The 15517-nt window shown below is 38.5% G+C and overlaps 1 protein-coding gene across 5 annotated transcripts in view; it reads right to left on the reverse strand.

The window, feature by feature from the left end:
- The window catches only part of Utrn (utrophin), a 514146-nt gene that overhangs the window by 364583 nt on the left and 134046 nt on the right, over positions 1–15517 (reverse strand). For all 5 annotated transcript variants that reach the window (XM_026397636.2, XM_026397635.2, XM_077801941.1 and 2 more), the window contains 7 exons: positions 14027–14142; positions 13199–13359; positions 8218–8421; positions 7086–7267; positions 6282–6432; positions 4664–4783; positions 1565–1666 (listed from right to left, as the gene is read on the reverse strand). In XM_026397636.2, coding sequence (XP_026253421.2) covers positions 1565–1666; positions 4664–4783; positions 6282–6432; positions 7086–7267; positions 8218–8421; positions 13199–13359; positions 14027–14142 — 1036 coding nt within the window. The remainder of the gene's footprint in view (positions 1–1564; positions 1667–4663; positions 4784–6281; positions 6433–7085; positions 7268–8217; positions 8422–13198; positions 13360–14026; positions 14143–15517) is intronic.

A 15517-nucleotide genomic window follows, 5' to 3' on the forward strand; every position in this document is an offset into this window, starting at 1 on the left:
AACCTTGAAGAGGAGTGGAAAACAACTGTGGATAATTCTCCCCAAATCTAGTACGGACTCAGAAACCCCTTCCTGCACAGCAGGGAGCAGGTGTTTTGGTTCTGTGTGTGCAATGGGATCCACACTTCCTCAATTCTTTTATTTATCAATTTTCAATTATTCCTCACCTCCAGGTGAAAGAGAGAGGGAGGAAAGGAAGTAAGAGAAAGAGGGAGGAAAGAATGGAGGGAGGGAGGGAGGAAAGGAGGGAGGGAGGGAATAAAAGGCTAATATGAAAGTAACACCATGATTTTCTCTGGCAATCAAAGCCTCTTGACCGTCATTACTGAAGAAAGAATTAAACCATTCTCTGTGACTCTTCGCCCTAAATACAAAGTTCCAAGTAAAAATAAATATTTGTAAAGTACACCATAAATATTTTAGAAAGCAGAATCAGATTCATTATGTGATTCTTAACAGGAAAATTATGACTAAATGAGGGGTAGTGACTAATAATTTATATTTGGACAAATCTTGCAACCTACTTTTTAAGATGTAGGATCTGCCACCATATTTAGTAAACCACAAAACCTCCTGCCCTTGGTTTGGCTTCTCTTTCCCCTCCTGAAGAGAATATACTTGCTTTTTGTGGGTGGAAATGAAATTCATTTGACAGAATTAAAATGGGTATCACAGATGAGGAAACAGAGCATGTGCTTATTTTCTAGACCACAATCATTTGGGAAGAAAAGTTTTGATTTGTGTATTCTGTTTTGATGGCTGCTTTTCTCGAAGCATGGTGGAAGGCCACTATTCTGACTAGAAAATCAAGGTGGCAACTTTGTACCCTCTTTTCATTTGCTGTAGTGAGAACTAGTGAAAAAAATATGCTGTTTAAACAAAGAAAGGTATTGCTACAAAATATTACCCAGTTAACTTCAGTACTTATTCTAGTAAAACATCAAGAAAAAAATCTTATGATTAAAGTTTAGAATACACTGGGAAGACTCATTTATTTGTTATTTACTCAATACAGACTATACTCTAGGAATTGTGTGGATACAAATGCAAACATCACCCAACACAGATCCAATAATGATTATGTTCACCAAATCAGGAATGTAGCCTATCAGAATGCTAACATTGTAAAAAAATAAATGCAAATCTAATAAGTATTATTACAAAGGAGCCATATAACGTGATCTTTATCAATAAGGTGCATGACAGAATGGATAGAAATCTGATTTTTTTTTAAATACAATACTGAAGATTAAACTCTGGGGCATTCCACCACTAATCGACATACCCAGACCTTTTTATTTTTTTAATTTTAAGACAGAATCTCACCAAGTTGCCCAGGCTGGCCTTGAACTTGCCATCCTCCCACCTTAGCCTCCCAAGTCACTGGAATTATAGGTGTGCTGCACTATATCTAGGAAGAATCTGACTTTTATGATAATGAATAACCACTTGCAAGTTTTCCTTTCAAAGAAAAAGGAACAGGACAACTTTATTCTAATGCCATAATAAAAGATGGGTTACTTTTCACCATCAAATTTTGTTCTAATAGACAGGAGTTTCATACCTGTTCTTCCAACAGTTCCTGCCATAGGATATGGATTTCTTGTAACCTATTCCAACGCTCTTCGGTCCAACGGCACACCGCTGTCCAACGCTCACCAAGTTTCTAGGGGAGAAAGAAAACCAGCCTCAGTCAACACAGCCTGAAGAGAGAGCAATCATAATCCTTAGAAAGTTTAATTTATTTTTTTTAATTTTTTATTTGTTTTAATTAGTTATGCATGACAGTAGAATGTATTTATGCACTTTGATATACATATATGAGGTATAATTTCTCATTTTTCTGATTGTACATGTTGTAGAATCACATTAGTCATGCAGTTTTTATATATATATATATATATATATATATATAAATAATGTCTGTGTCATTCTACTATCCTTCCTATTCCCACATCTTCTCGCCTCCTCTCCCTTCACTCCCCTCTATCTAATCTAAGGTAACTCTATTCTTCCCTACTGCACCTCCCCCCTTATTGTGAATTAGCATCCACATATTAGAGAAAACATTTAGCCTTTGGTTTTGTGGGATTGGCGTATGTTGCTTAGCATGATATTCTCCAACTCCATCCGTTTATCTGCAAATGCCATAATTTTATTATTCTTTAAAGTTGAGTAATATTCCATTATACAACAAAAATTGTGCATATTAATTGAGGACCACATGTTTTGATGCATGTATGCACTGTATAATGTTTAAGCCTATCTATCTCATCCATGCATGTTTTATGAAGTACAATGGTATCTGCAATAAACAATCTTACTAATAAATTAATAAATAAATCATTAAAAAGTTACAATTCCCCTTGCTCTTTGTTACAGAGTAGCAATTTATTTTTTAAAAAGCACTTATTTAAAAGTTGCTTTAAAATAGTTCTGACTAATCCTATCAGTGTATAAATACATGAGAAAAAACAGTTTCTACAGAATTTAATTATTTCACATTACTAACCAAGAAGGTAACACAGCTAGAACTCAATCACACTGCTTCCATTTCATTGTGGATTTTATGGAAAAAGGTGATATTTTTGCTGGGCATGATGGTGTATTCCTACAATCCCAGCAGCTAGGAAGCGTAAGACAGGGGTATTACAAATTGAAGGCCAGCCTCAGCAACTTACTGAGGCTCTCAGGAAGTTAACAAGAACCTGTCTCAAAAGAACTGAGGATGCAGCTCAGTGTTATGTGCCCCTGGGTTCAATATCCATACCAAAATAAGAATGTGACATTTTTACATATATCTTTTTTTAATTTTTTTTTTAGAGAGACACAGAGAGAGAGAGAATTTTTTAATACTTATTTTTTAGTTATCGACGGACACAACATCTTTGTTTGTATGTGGTGCTGAGGATCGAACCCGGGCCGCACGCATGCCAGGCGAGCGTGCTACCGCTTGAGCCACATCCCCAGCCCTATATATATCTTCAAAAGAGTAAACATGTTTACTCTATGTACTTCAATTTTTTTCAGACTATAATGGTTTTCTTAAAAATTGCAGTCTATCAGTTTTATTTCTTTATCTTTTACAATGCCAAGAAAGTTTTCATCTACAGTACCAAAATTATGATAAGTGTTTAAACTTATAAAAGCATTCTGAATAAGAGAATTTGTACAAAATAAAATGCTTATTAGATTGTTGTGTTTATATCACATAATTCATAGAAAACTCCACATAAATGAGCAACAGACTCTTACAAGTATAAGCAATACTAAATAAATTTGGTTAATCTATTTTAAAAAGTCCTTCATAATGGTTTTTCCTAAAAATTTTATTACCACTTTATAAATAATGATTGACAAATGTTAAAAATTTACACACTACTTATATGTGAACAAGAGTCAATTCATATTATACTATTTTGATATTTAATTACCAATGTAATCTTTTTATGCAACAAAGGTAGAGAATGTAGAGCCAGAAGAAAGCCCTCCAGTTTCAGGATGGTAACCTATTGTCTATTTAAATTTCAGGAACATTGTAGGGCACGGTGGCACATGCCTATAATTCCAGCTACCCGAGAGGCTGAGGCAGGAGGATCACAAGTTAAAGGCAAATTAGGCAGACCCTAACTCAAAATAAAAAATCAAAAGGGCTAGGGATGTAGCTCAGTGGAGGAGCACCTCTGGGTTCAATTCCCAGCACTGACAAAAAAAAAGAACTGCAAAAATATACTATCACCTCATTGAAAAAGAAGCATTTTGTTGGGCCTCCCCAAAATGTTGTTTACCCCACACACAGATCTATCAAAAAAAAAAAATAGGGGATGTTAAATCCTATATAGCTGAGATTCTCGAATTCTAGTATGCATATACAGATTTTTGTACAGTGAACATCCACGGGCCATCTTTTCCCCAGCTCCCTGCAGTGCAAGATTTCAGGTCTGCATGGGGCTGGAATCCACATCTTGAAGCATTCTACAAATTCTTTGAGTATTTTTTATTAAGGTCTGGAGACCATTTGTGATCCATTCCTGGGCTTCCCAATCTTGTCACTACTGTACACAAGGAAGCTGGGCAAGCAGCCCCACCCATTCACCCCACAGGCTGAAGTCAGTACCTGGGCACTCCTGTAAATTACATACCATGGTACCCCTGGGAAGGTCAACCAAAGGCATGTGCTACGATTTCCTCCAACCCACCACAATTCATGGCAGACATTTAACATTTAGGGATATTAAGGAGGAAGAAACTTAATCTGATCATGCTATGTAAGGCAGGTCCTCTGACAAGTGAGCAGATTAGATTATTAGGTTGGTGCCACCGTGATTGAATCCTGGTAGCTTTATAAGAACAGAAAGTGAGACCACACAGAAAGATATACCTGTTCTCCCTCTATGATGTGATTCAGCCAAAGGTCTCTCTCAGAGCCTATGCCATGATCTTTGGACTTCCAGACTCCAAAACTGTGAGTTGAATAAATCTCTTTTCTTTATAAAGTAGTCTGTCTCCAGTGTTTTCTTATAGTAATGAATAGCTGACTAATAACAGTAGTTTTTCTACCCTTTTGGATAAACAATTACTTAGGACTTAAGGCCCAGGAGGAACACAATTGGGTCTTGGAACATAGGTCCACCAGAACTGGCCTACTTTGCAGGTTTCTTACCTGTAACTGATCTTCCAGAACAGCTGTTGCATTCTCACCACTGTTTTCATCAACAATTACCACCATGTGGGTTAAGGAATTTACTTTCACCTGTTCAGCCTCAAGATCATTTTGCAAACTCTAGAGGAAAAAATAAAAGTAAGATACACTATTATTTCTTGTCTTTCCCACTTACCTATTTAAAACCACTTAGTTGTCAATAGTAATTAAGCACACCTAATGAAGCGTCATATTTAAATTACTAATCATTACCCTAAGTGTTCCACTAATAAAACAAGGCTGCTATACGTCTTTCTGTTTCATTATGAAGCCAAGCAGTCTGAAAACACAATGTCAAAACAGATTGCTAATGGATGTTGTCTCTTCTGTGCCCAGTTCTAGTGGGCACAACAACAACCAAACAAGCATAAAGGAGCTGAATGTCTAAACCAGGAATTACGACAAAAATGGAGATTGGTAAATCTAAAAGTCCAGAGCTTAAACACACAGTCAAGCTGCTTGATCTAGAGTCGTACGGTATAAACGGAGAGATGAGCAGAGGCTGGATGGTTTGCAGAGGCCATTCTCATCAGCCACGCAAAAAGCAGTTGAGGACATCTGGTCCCTTCCCATCTTCCCTTTTCCATGGGAAAGCCATGGCCATTAGACTACAGAGGTGATTTGTGTAAACGCTATCCTTAGTGCTGTCTGCTACCTCTTGAGTAGTGCTAATGTAGCCCCAAAACCTTTAATGAGTTATCTAGATGGTTCAGGGATCAATAAAATTATTTAATGTACAGAAAGGGCATTTTACTCTACCTTTTTTTTTTTTTCTTGGCTGAGATAAAGTTATCTACTCAACTTGTGACCAAATTAAATTGTCCACCAAATTTTGATTCCTCACCCAGTACCTGATGCTTTTTTGGATCATAGAAAAGGCAACAGGGTTTCTTACAGGATTAAGTACAAGTGTCTCTCAGGGTTTGCTTCCTCCCCAACACCCTGCATTAACAGCAACACTCTAGGGTTTTTTTGTTTGTTTTTGTTTTTAAAGAGAGAGAGAGAGAGAGAGAGAGAGAATTTTAATATTTATTTTTTAGTTTTAGGTGGACACAACATGTTTATTTGTATGTGGTGCTGAGGATCAAACCCAGGCCACATGCACTCCAGGCAAGCGCGCTACCACTTGAGCCACATCCCCAGCCCACTCTAGGGTTCTTAACCACTTATGGGGCTCAAAAGACCCTCCTTAAAAATTACAAAAGTGGCTGGAGTTGTGGCTCAGTGGTAGAGCACTTGCCTAGCATGTGTGAGGCACCGGGTTCAATTATCAGCACCACATATAAATAAATGAATAAAATAAAGGTCCATCAACAACTAAAATATATACATAAGTTTATGAAAGCTGCACAATTTCTTAAGAACACCACATATACCCTTACAAAGCTGTACATGTACTTTCCTCTCTGGCCCAGAAAAGTAACATCCCTGTGAGCTCCACCCTCTGAGCTGCTAAAGAAAAGACAACTCGCAAGTGTCCCAACAGTACACTAAAGGTAGAAGCTATCAGCCCCTGAGAATGCTAAGTGCTGCTCTTTCATATTTGATGAAGTAAAAAAGAAACAAGAGACAGATTTACTTTATGTTCTTCAAGCAACTTCTGCAGGGACTGTACATCATCGTCCAGGGGGCGGGTTTCCATCTTCTGAATGCGTTCTTCCGTGAGGGTGAGCCAGGCCGAGAGCAGCTGCAGCTGCTTCTTCTGTAATTCCATCAGCACGTCATGCAGCCTGGCCAAGGGACACAACATCATTTCCACCAGCTCTTTCCCTTGCAAAGGGACATACCCACTCCAGGCACCAAGAGATGGAGCACAGGAACACACCTACATACAGCCACTAATGGGGGGGGGCGGTATTTTCTGCCTAAATGGAGCCAAAGGATGTAAATAACATCATCTTCTATTCATATCAGAATTATTGTTTCTTCCATCAGGAATTCCTGCTCGTAAAATAGGTGGAAATGGTAATAGAATGCAATACACAATATATGAAATAAAATGGACTATGGGAAAAGATTGCTTTATAAATAAATGTTACAATGTGGACCAGTAGATCCTTACATACCACATAGTCCTGTCACCACACCCAATTAATGGTTGCCAATTTAAGTACCACACCAATAGAAAACTCTCCACTTGGAATGTGTCTTCCCGGTTTGCTAATTGCTGTATTCCAACTTTTACCTTGGGGCTGAGCTAACTTATCAAAAAGGATACAAAGATCATTTAAGCCCCAGCAATAGAACACAGAGGAGAGTCAAGATGTCATGAAGCTGGTTCTGTACTGATCTTGTTTTTGCACAGAAAGGCAGACTACCTCCTGAGCTCAACTGTACAATGCAGTCTGTGCAATACAGTGCTCACCTGCTGAGGCAAACTTACCGGGACTGTCTCTCCATGCTCTCCACCCGGAGAGCCTCCCACCGCGCATTCAGCAGGGTCATTTGTTCCTGAATCTCGAACTCCTCTTCATCTGACAGGGTGCCTTGTGTGATCAGCTGGTTTCCCGCCTGCAGGACACTCCCCACACTGCTCTGGTGTGCGGTCAGCTCCATCATAAAAGCCTAGACAGGTATACCGTGAAGATCTGTGAGCTGCTCACTACAAAATATAAATAGCTAGCGCAGCCTAAATATTGATGCAGCAGAAAAAGGTAGCCTAGTAGAGCACATGTAAAGTAGATTTTGGCACAATGTTTTAAGGTCTGAAAATAAAAAGCATCTGGCATAAGTCAAAGAAAAATTGATCAAGGAAAACTGTTATTTCTGATAATACCTGCTTTTTTTTAAGTACATGCTAATTTTCCTACCAAGGATTGTGGAAGTAGGAATAAGTGTCAAAAAGTTGGACATGGTGGTGCATGCCTATAATCCCAGGTAGCTGGGAGGCTGAGGGAGGAAAATCACAAGTTCAAAGCCAAAATGGGCAACTTTGCAAGGACTGTCTCAAAATAAAAATAAAAAGGGCTGGAGATATAGCTCAGAGTACATGGGTGCAATCCCCAGTATTGCAAAATAAATAAGCAAATAAATAAAACACCACACTCCTACAAGAGGAGAGGCTTACCACTTCTATCCTTTTGAATCCAAAAGAGTAAATAAGATCTGTCAATTAAAATACCTTCACCAAAAAAGTGCTTCCCCAGAAAGAAATCTCCACATGGTCAAAATCACTTCACTGCAATATATCATATCCTCAAAATAGCAAGGAACTCTCATTACATAAACTATATAGGAACACTGGGTAAAACTGTACATTTGCTTAATCCTATAACAAATAAAAATAATCACTTCAATCACTTCCTGGGCACACTCAAAACCTAAAGATTTGGTCTAACAAGTCATCGTTTTGATTTTTAACCCAAGCAATACACTTCAGAAATGAGCAGAACTATGCACTGATTTCCATCAGAGCAGAATTTAGCAAACCACAAACCCAGTATCAGGGTGGAGCCCTGGATTTTAGCACAACCCCCAAGGTAGATAGATGCAGCTCATGAACTACAAATATTTACTTCGTGGGTGGCAAACTGGTCTTTGACTTCTTCCACATCATCAGAAATGTCATCCTGCTCCTGGAAGGTGTCCTCTGCAGAAAGCAACCAGGTCAGTACTTCTTCCAGTGCTATCTGATAGCTGTCCAGATCCATGTCCACCTCAGTGACAGTGCTGGGGGTGTCAGCTCGGGGACTCTGATGTTCTTCCTCTGCTGCTGTACTCTATGAAAACAAAGCCAAGAAAAACTCACAATTGTCAGGAGGGATAAACATGCACTGGTGAACCCAAGACAGGCACCACTGAGTCTCAGGTATTAATTTAATTCTCAGGAATTGGGGTAGCAATTCCAAAAATTCATTAGAAAGCAATTATTTAGTCTATTAGAACAGCAAAAGATACAACAGCATGCACACACTCATGAGTTCTAGACTCCAGGCCATTCTAATATAGTTGGGGAGAGAGAAATAACCCACATGAATCACTTCTGAACAAAAATAAATGGCTCTCAGCAAAATTATAAATGTTGCAGTCCCATCAGTGTTGCTATTTGAGTTTACCAAAGGCTGAAAACAAGTGGGAAAGTTTCATAGAAGAGCTGAACCATACTGAACCTTGAACAACGAATATAATTCACAGAAAAAGAGCCATTGGAACTCTGTTTTGACCCCTGGTTATAATGCTTTTACTGAATTGAATTTTAACGCTGCATCTCAGGCACTGAAAGACAGCCACATACACAGGCTGTGGTACTGATTGTACTGATTGGTTTGGGGTTTTGTTTTTTGAGGCCATGGCCCTTTTGCTACCTTAATTTTTTTTGGTTTTGGGGTTTTTTTGTTTGTTGTTGTTTTGTTTTTTGTTGTTGTTGTTTTTGTTTTTTAGGGCTCATAAAATCAATTTCTCTTAAGCTCTAAGAAACTGCATTTTTCTTTCTGTATTTCAGTATCTTATCACCAAACCCACTTGTCTCTTTGTTCTTTTGTTCCTGTTCAGAGCAAAAGTTCTTTAAAATTTATGCAGACTATCTCCACGGCATTGACTTTTATCCACTGTTTTAAAACAGAATATTTCATGTGTACACAAATGAACAGAGAACAATAAGACATGCTCTTGTACTTAACAGAGGGATTTCACTAACATTCCCTTTCACTTGCTAAGTATACCCCCAGACCGCAAATGAAAAGTTAAAAGATCCCCTTTTCTACCATAATCTTCACAGTGACAAAATAATCAACCAGCCCACTAGAATATTTCTATAATAACTGCTAGCAAAACGTACATAAACCAGAAGGGCTCCAAGGAAACCCAAAGTGCTGATCACCCATGGTTCTTACTTAAACTTCAGTAGCTCTCTAGCTGTCCAGCTGAACCCCACCTTCTGCAGAGTTACAGCCCAGTGACCTCCTCCTGGCTCAACAGCAGCTGCCAACCAATGAGTAATTAATCTTAAAATTCAGTCCTGGGCTTTTTTTCCTCCTTTTTGTACACTCTGGCTTGAACAACTGCATCTATTTTGATAGAATTTTTAAAACTATCTATGTCCTAGGCACACATTTCACATTCACATTTCTGGCCTCAAATTCCCAACTACCCTAACACCTTCATTTCATGTTTCATGGGCATACCAAAACATGTCCATGGTTAACTGTCCCCTTTTTGTTTTATTTTCCCAAAATGTATTCCTTCTCAGGCTCTATGCATCTAAATACTCCAGCTACACTCGCATGCCAGCTTGGCTTCTTTCTTTCATCTTCCATATCTAATATGGAAGCAGATCCCATCTGCAAAAATTATCTCAACCCCATCCAGACCATTCCATCTCCATAACTACCCACGTCTCTCCGCAGGGCCAAGACAGCGTGCTCCCATTTGCCACTTAGACTCCTACCTCCACAAGCCACTCCTCACACAGCAGAATGTCTTTAGAAAATGCATCACATCCGAAAGACTCCCTGCCTAAAGTCTTTCACTACTTTCTCAGTGCTCCTAAAATACAGTTTAAAATTCTTAACAGAGTTTACAAAAATTACTGTGATAGCAAGAAATAGAGGAAAAGGAGAATACAGTTGGATTTTGGTAAGTTAATCAGAGAAGATTGCTCTCTAAAGGTTCCACTTAGACTATGGAGAAGTGGCCAGCTTGCCTGGGGATAGTGGGTGGAGAGATGTTTTGCACATGGCAAAGTGCTGGGGAAGAAGAGTGAAGGTCCACTAGAAATACGGTGTGAAGAGAGGCCGCATCAGACAAACCACACGGGAAGAAAGGTCTTTAGTCTTTCTTTAACAAAAAGAAGGAAAACTCACAGAAGACATCTTGGAGGAAGAATTAAAAACAAAAAACAGTAAACTGAATATCGGAGTTAACAGACCAGCCAGGGAGGCAGGGAATGGACCAGTAAGCTCTGAGCTGAACGAGGAAGGGGCGGATGGTGCCAAAGATAGGAAAAGAGAAATGAGTGAAGATCCAGACCTAAAATCCTGAACCCACAGAGCTGAAGTAACTCTAAGGATCATGTAGGACCAAATCTCTATACTATAATAAGGCTATAGAAGAACTGGGAAAGTTAGTCACCAGCCAAAAGCCACATGGATAGGAACCAGCATCTATGAGATGGAAGGTGTATCTACACACATGCGTCCAAAAGGTATCAGTTAAAACACATGAGGAGACGTTCAACGGACAGACAGCTGGGAAGAAGCGCAGGAATCCTTTGCTGATCACCTACCGCGACACAGCACGTGTGTGTAGAAAGGCCAGAGCTGGGAGAACAGCGACCATTAGCACATGCTGGAGAGTAGCAGAGGGCAAGCTATGTCAAAGAGCAGAGGATTAAAACTTCACCACACTTCATTTCTTCTTGCTCCTCAACGTCTAACACTAATGAAAGCATGTAAATAAGGAGTTTCGTGTTAATACACCAGCTTGTCAGCAAACAGTAAATGGTTAGTGCAGTTCTCATAGTGCCAACCCTAACCCTAAATACAGGTAATTATTTTTTTTTTAAAGAGAGAGTGAGAGAGGAGAGAGAGAGAGAGAGAGAGAGAGAGAGAGAGAGAGAGAGAGAGAGAATTTTAATATTTATTTTTTAGTTCTCTGAAGACACAACATCTTTGTTGGTATGTGGTGCTGAGGATCGAACCCGGGCGGCACGCATGCCAGGCGAGCGCGCTACCGCTTGAGCCACATCCCCAGCCGGACAGGTAATTATTTTACATACACATCATAAAGGCAAAGACAGTCCCCTTCCCTTTTAAGACAGAATGGCACCAAGTGCGATTACACCTGTAATCCCAGCAGTTCTGGAGGCAGAGGCAGGAGGATTGCAAGTTCAAAGCCAGCCTCAGCAAAAGCGAGGCCCTAAGCAATTTAGTGTGACCCTGTCTCTAAATAAAATATTAAAAAGGGCTGGGGATGTGGGCTCATTAAGATCCTCTGGGTTCAATCACCAGTACCAAAAAAACAAACAAAAAGAATGGCGTGAATTATAAGAATGAAAATATCCTCTTAAAGAAAAAAAAAGAAGAAGAAGAACCCTGGTCCAATAAAGAGATAATTACAAAACCAAGAGGCAAATCCAGATTATCAGAGTCACCTCAAAAGGTACATTATTAACAATCCACAAGAGACAAACACAGCCAGTCATAAGACGTTAAGAACTTTTCCTCGCATCCACATCTCTTCTCTTTTCCCCAGTTTTTTTCTGTTTCTAAAAACCATGCTAGTTTGAAATAGAGAAAAATATAAAGCATTAGTACACACTATCCAAATAAAATGTAAAATAATAAGTAAGTTTTCTGAACCGTGGGAGTTGGGGCAGGGGCAGGAGATGCTAGGTCACCTCATAATTACCATCCTAACGTGGAAATTCAGTTAACACTTTTCAAAAACGAAGTTGTAGAACACAAATGCCAAAACAAATTGAGAGGAAAATTATAACAATGATAGTTTATGCTTGTCAAATGTTTAGTGATATCATTTTAGACGCTTTCGATACATTGTCAAGCAGCTAGTTTCAAACACATCCATTGAGAAGTTAAATAACTGACCCAAAGCAAGTAGCAAGAGAATGAAATTTAGACACACGAGCCCAAACTTTCTGCCTCTCCACAATGAATTTCTTATAATTGTGAAATCCATGTGTATCTCTTCTGTTGCTTAGTTGCTAAAATGTTTGGCCAAGTGACTTCCAAGATCTGATCCAACTCTGGAGAGCCTCCATTTTATAAATTCAGATTAGTTAGACTAAAACAAAAAGATAGGGCTGGAGTTGAGGCTCAACAGTACAGCGACCGCCTAGCACGAGTGAGGCCCAGGGTTCGATCCCCAGCACCACATAAAAATAAATACATAAAATTAAGGTAATAGGTCCAACTACAACTAAAAAAAATAAATATTTTAAAAAATAAAATATGAATTGATTTAAGGCAAGATAGTGAAGGAATAAACATATTCATTATTTTATTTATGTCTCCTGGGGGAAAACTCATTTACATTCTGATGAATAAAACCATTGTTAAGCCCTTTCATGAAAAACTTGACAAGCAGCTTATTGTAGATTACTCTCCTAAGGGAAAATAAACTTATATTTTAATAGGCATTGTGAGACTATAATGAGAGAAATAATTAAGATGGAGGGGGAGAATTAGTAATTTAAAAAGCACTGGGTTGACATGAGTAAAACCATCACAGCACCAGACAAAGGTGACAAAAGATGGTGACCAGACACAGGAAAGCAGAGGATCTTAAACAGGACACACTCAGCACTGTCAACAAGCCCAGATCCTAACTCCCTGCGTGAAATAAGACATGCTCCTTCTTAATAAAGTTGGGTGAGTTGTGGTTTTCCATGGCACGATGTGACAGCCTGTTTACTGAAGCACTGAACTGAGAAACCAAGATGTTCTCAGTCAAGAAAACACCCTCTGAGATGTCATTATCTGGTACCTGTGAGGAAACAAGTGTGACAAGTCCAACACGTTAACAAAAAGGTTCTGGTACCTGTAACTGAATTTCTTCCTCTTCACATTCTTTCTTGTATTTCCTTGGGAGTGTCTCAACCTCTCGGATGGCATCGATTGTGACTTGCTGAGGTAGCACCTCAAACAAAGATGTTAAATACATAATTATGGATTTCTTGTCAGGAAGCTGAACAGCAACATCTAAAAGTGGAAGAAAAAAAGAACCAGCCTAAATTAGATGTCCAAAATACTTGAGCTGCTCGATACTAGGTATAAAATAACTATCCCTAGTACCCATAAACAATACTTAATCTATAATCTTCGCAATACCATGTCTCAGTAAATTGTGGTTTTGTTACAATACATGAGACAAAGGCAAAGAAGATTACTTATTTTTTATTTGGTATCCCATTCCTTAAAAATCTTCTCTACAATCCTCCTCAGAATGCACAAAGGTAATTAACTACATGTTATCACTTAAAATAATGATATGGATGTCATTCAGACTATGAAGGTAAGTTTAAAATTCAACCCTACAACATTTATAACTAAAAATCTACTTTCATAAACTACTGAATTGCTCATTTAGTAAATATATCTTTCTGAAACTTATAATCTTCTAAAACTTAAAATCTTAGTTGATATAATAGATTAGCTATTATCCGATGAAATACTTTCTGCCTAAACAATTTCACAAATTGCTAAATACAAAAGTACTAATAATTCATCTGCAATAAGTGGCTGATAGCTATACTTCAAAAAGATTCTTCAATTCTCATAAATCAGCCTAAAGAGGAAAAAATGTTGCTTTTCAAGGATTCAATGTTATAAAGCAAAATCAAGGTTCAAAGTAAATACTGAACAATACCTTCAGGATCTAACAGCTTTTCAATTCCCAAATAAGTCTGAGCCTTGCTGAAGGCATGTTCCAGTCTCTCAATTGGGGACATTTTGACAACTCTATCCCAGCTGAAGAGATCCGGCCTGAAATCACCATGCAAATAAAATTCAATGAAGATAAAATATTGTGGAAATAAAATAGGCACTGTTACAATCTAATTACGTTTCAGTTTTAGATTTTAGATTTTTTTAAGTTGTGAGGTTTTTTTTTAGAATTAAATATTTTATATCCCAATGGTTTATCAAATAGAAAATATTTGAAAGTAAATTACAAATATAAAAATAACAGATAACACATTCTAAGGCTTTTGGATTAAATATGCCAGTTAAGATTCCTGGGTAAGGGCTGTGGTTATAGCTCAGTAGTAGGGAACTTGCCTAGTAGCATGTGTGAGGCATTAGGTTTGATCCTCAGCACCACATAAAAATAAAATAAAGGTATTATGTCCATCTAAAACTAAAAAGTTAATGGACAAAAAAAATCTTCAATTAAAAGACCAAGATCAGCCAAATAGAAAATCCAGCTCTAATCAGTTCACATGGCCTTTCTAAACCAAAGGCTCTGAGAGGCTTACCCTCCACTGTCCCCTCTAGGTTGTTAGCATTTCATTGCTATCTTGATTTTCCTTTAATCTCACAACTTGGACGCTACTGTCACATTGACATACCCCAAAAGTGATCATTTTCTCTGTGCTCTTAAATCTTTGACCCACATGCCTTCTAGGACTTGATCCCCCACTCGCCTGACTTCTTGTGCACCCTCCTACCACTCAGCCCCCAACAGACCCTGCCCTCCCACAGACCAGGTGCCTCCTCCCCCTTGCTTAATGTGTTGCTCTTCAGTATGTTTAAGATTTCTAGGTACAACTTATATTCCCATTTTTCCTCTGTTGGAATGTCAACTCCAAGTGGACTAGGATTTTTGCCCATTTGGTTCTCTGCTTGACACCTGTGTCTGACACAGCAGGCACTCCTCATGTACTTGCTGAATCAATTAATAGATGGGAAAAGTAATGACTAAATTCAATACTTTTTCATGATAAAAGCTCTAAGCCAGCAAGGATCAGAGAACAGCCTCCTTAAGCTGATACAGGAAGAGTGGAAGAATACAGAGGAGGAAGGCTTTAACTTTATTAAAAAAAAAAAAAAAAAGACAGTGTAGCAAAAAAAAAAAAAAAAAAAAAAAAAAAGCTACAGCAAACCCCATTCTTATGGTACAACATGAAAAGCAATGCCTTTGTTACCAGGAACAAAACATTCTGCTCACTATCACTGAATCAATACTGCACTAAAGTACAAGGCACCAGGAGGAACAGAAAAAAAGAGAAGAAAACAATCCTAATTCAAGGACATTCTAACCACCACCACCACAAGCCCTCACCCCACCCCACCCCACCTAAAACAGAAAAACAGGAAAAAAAAATCTCCCACAGGCCCACAGAGACAAACTTACTAAAAT

The sequence above is a fragment of the Urocitellus parryii genome, chromosome 8 (genome assembly GCF_045843805.1).
Source record: "Urocitellus parryii isolate mUroPar1 chromosome 8, mUroPar1.hap1, whole genome shotgun sequence".
NCBI classification, from domain to species: Eukaryota; Metazoa; Chordata; class Mammalia; order Rodentia; family Sciuridae; genus Urocitellus; species Urocitellus parryii.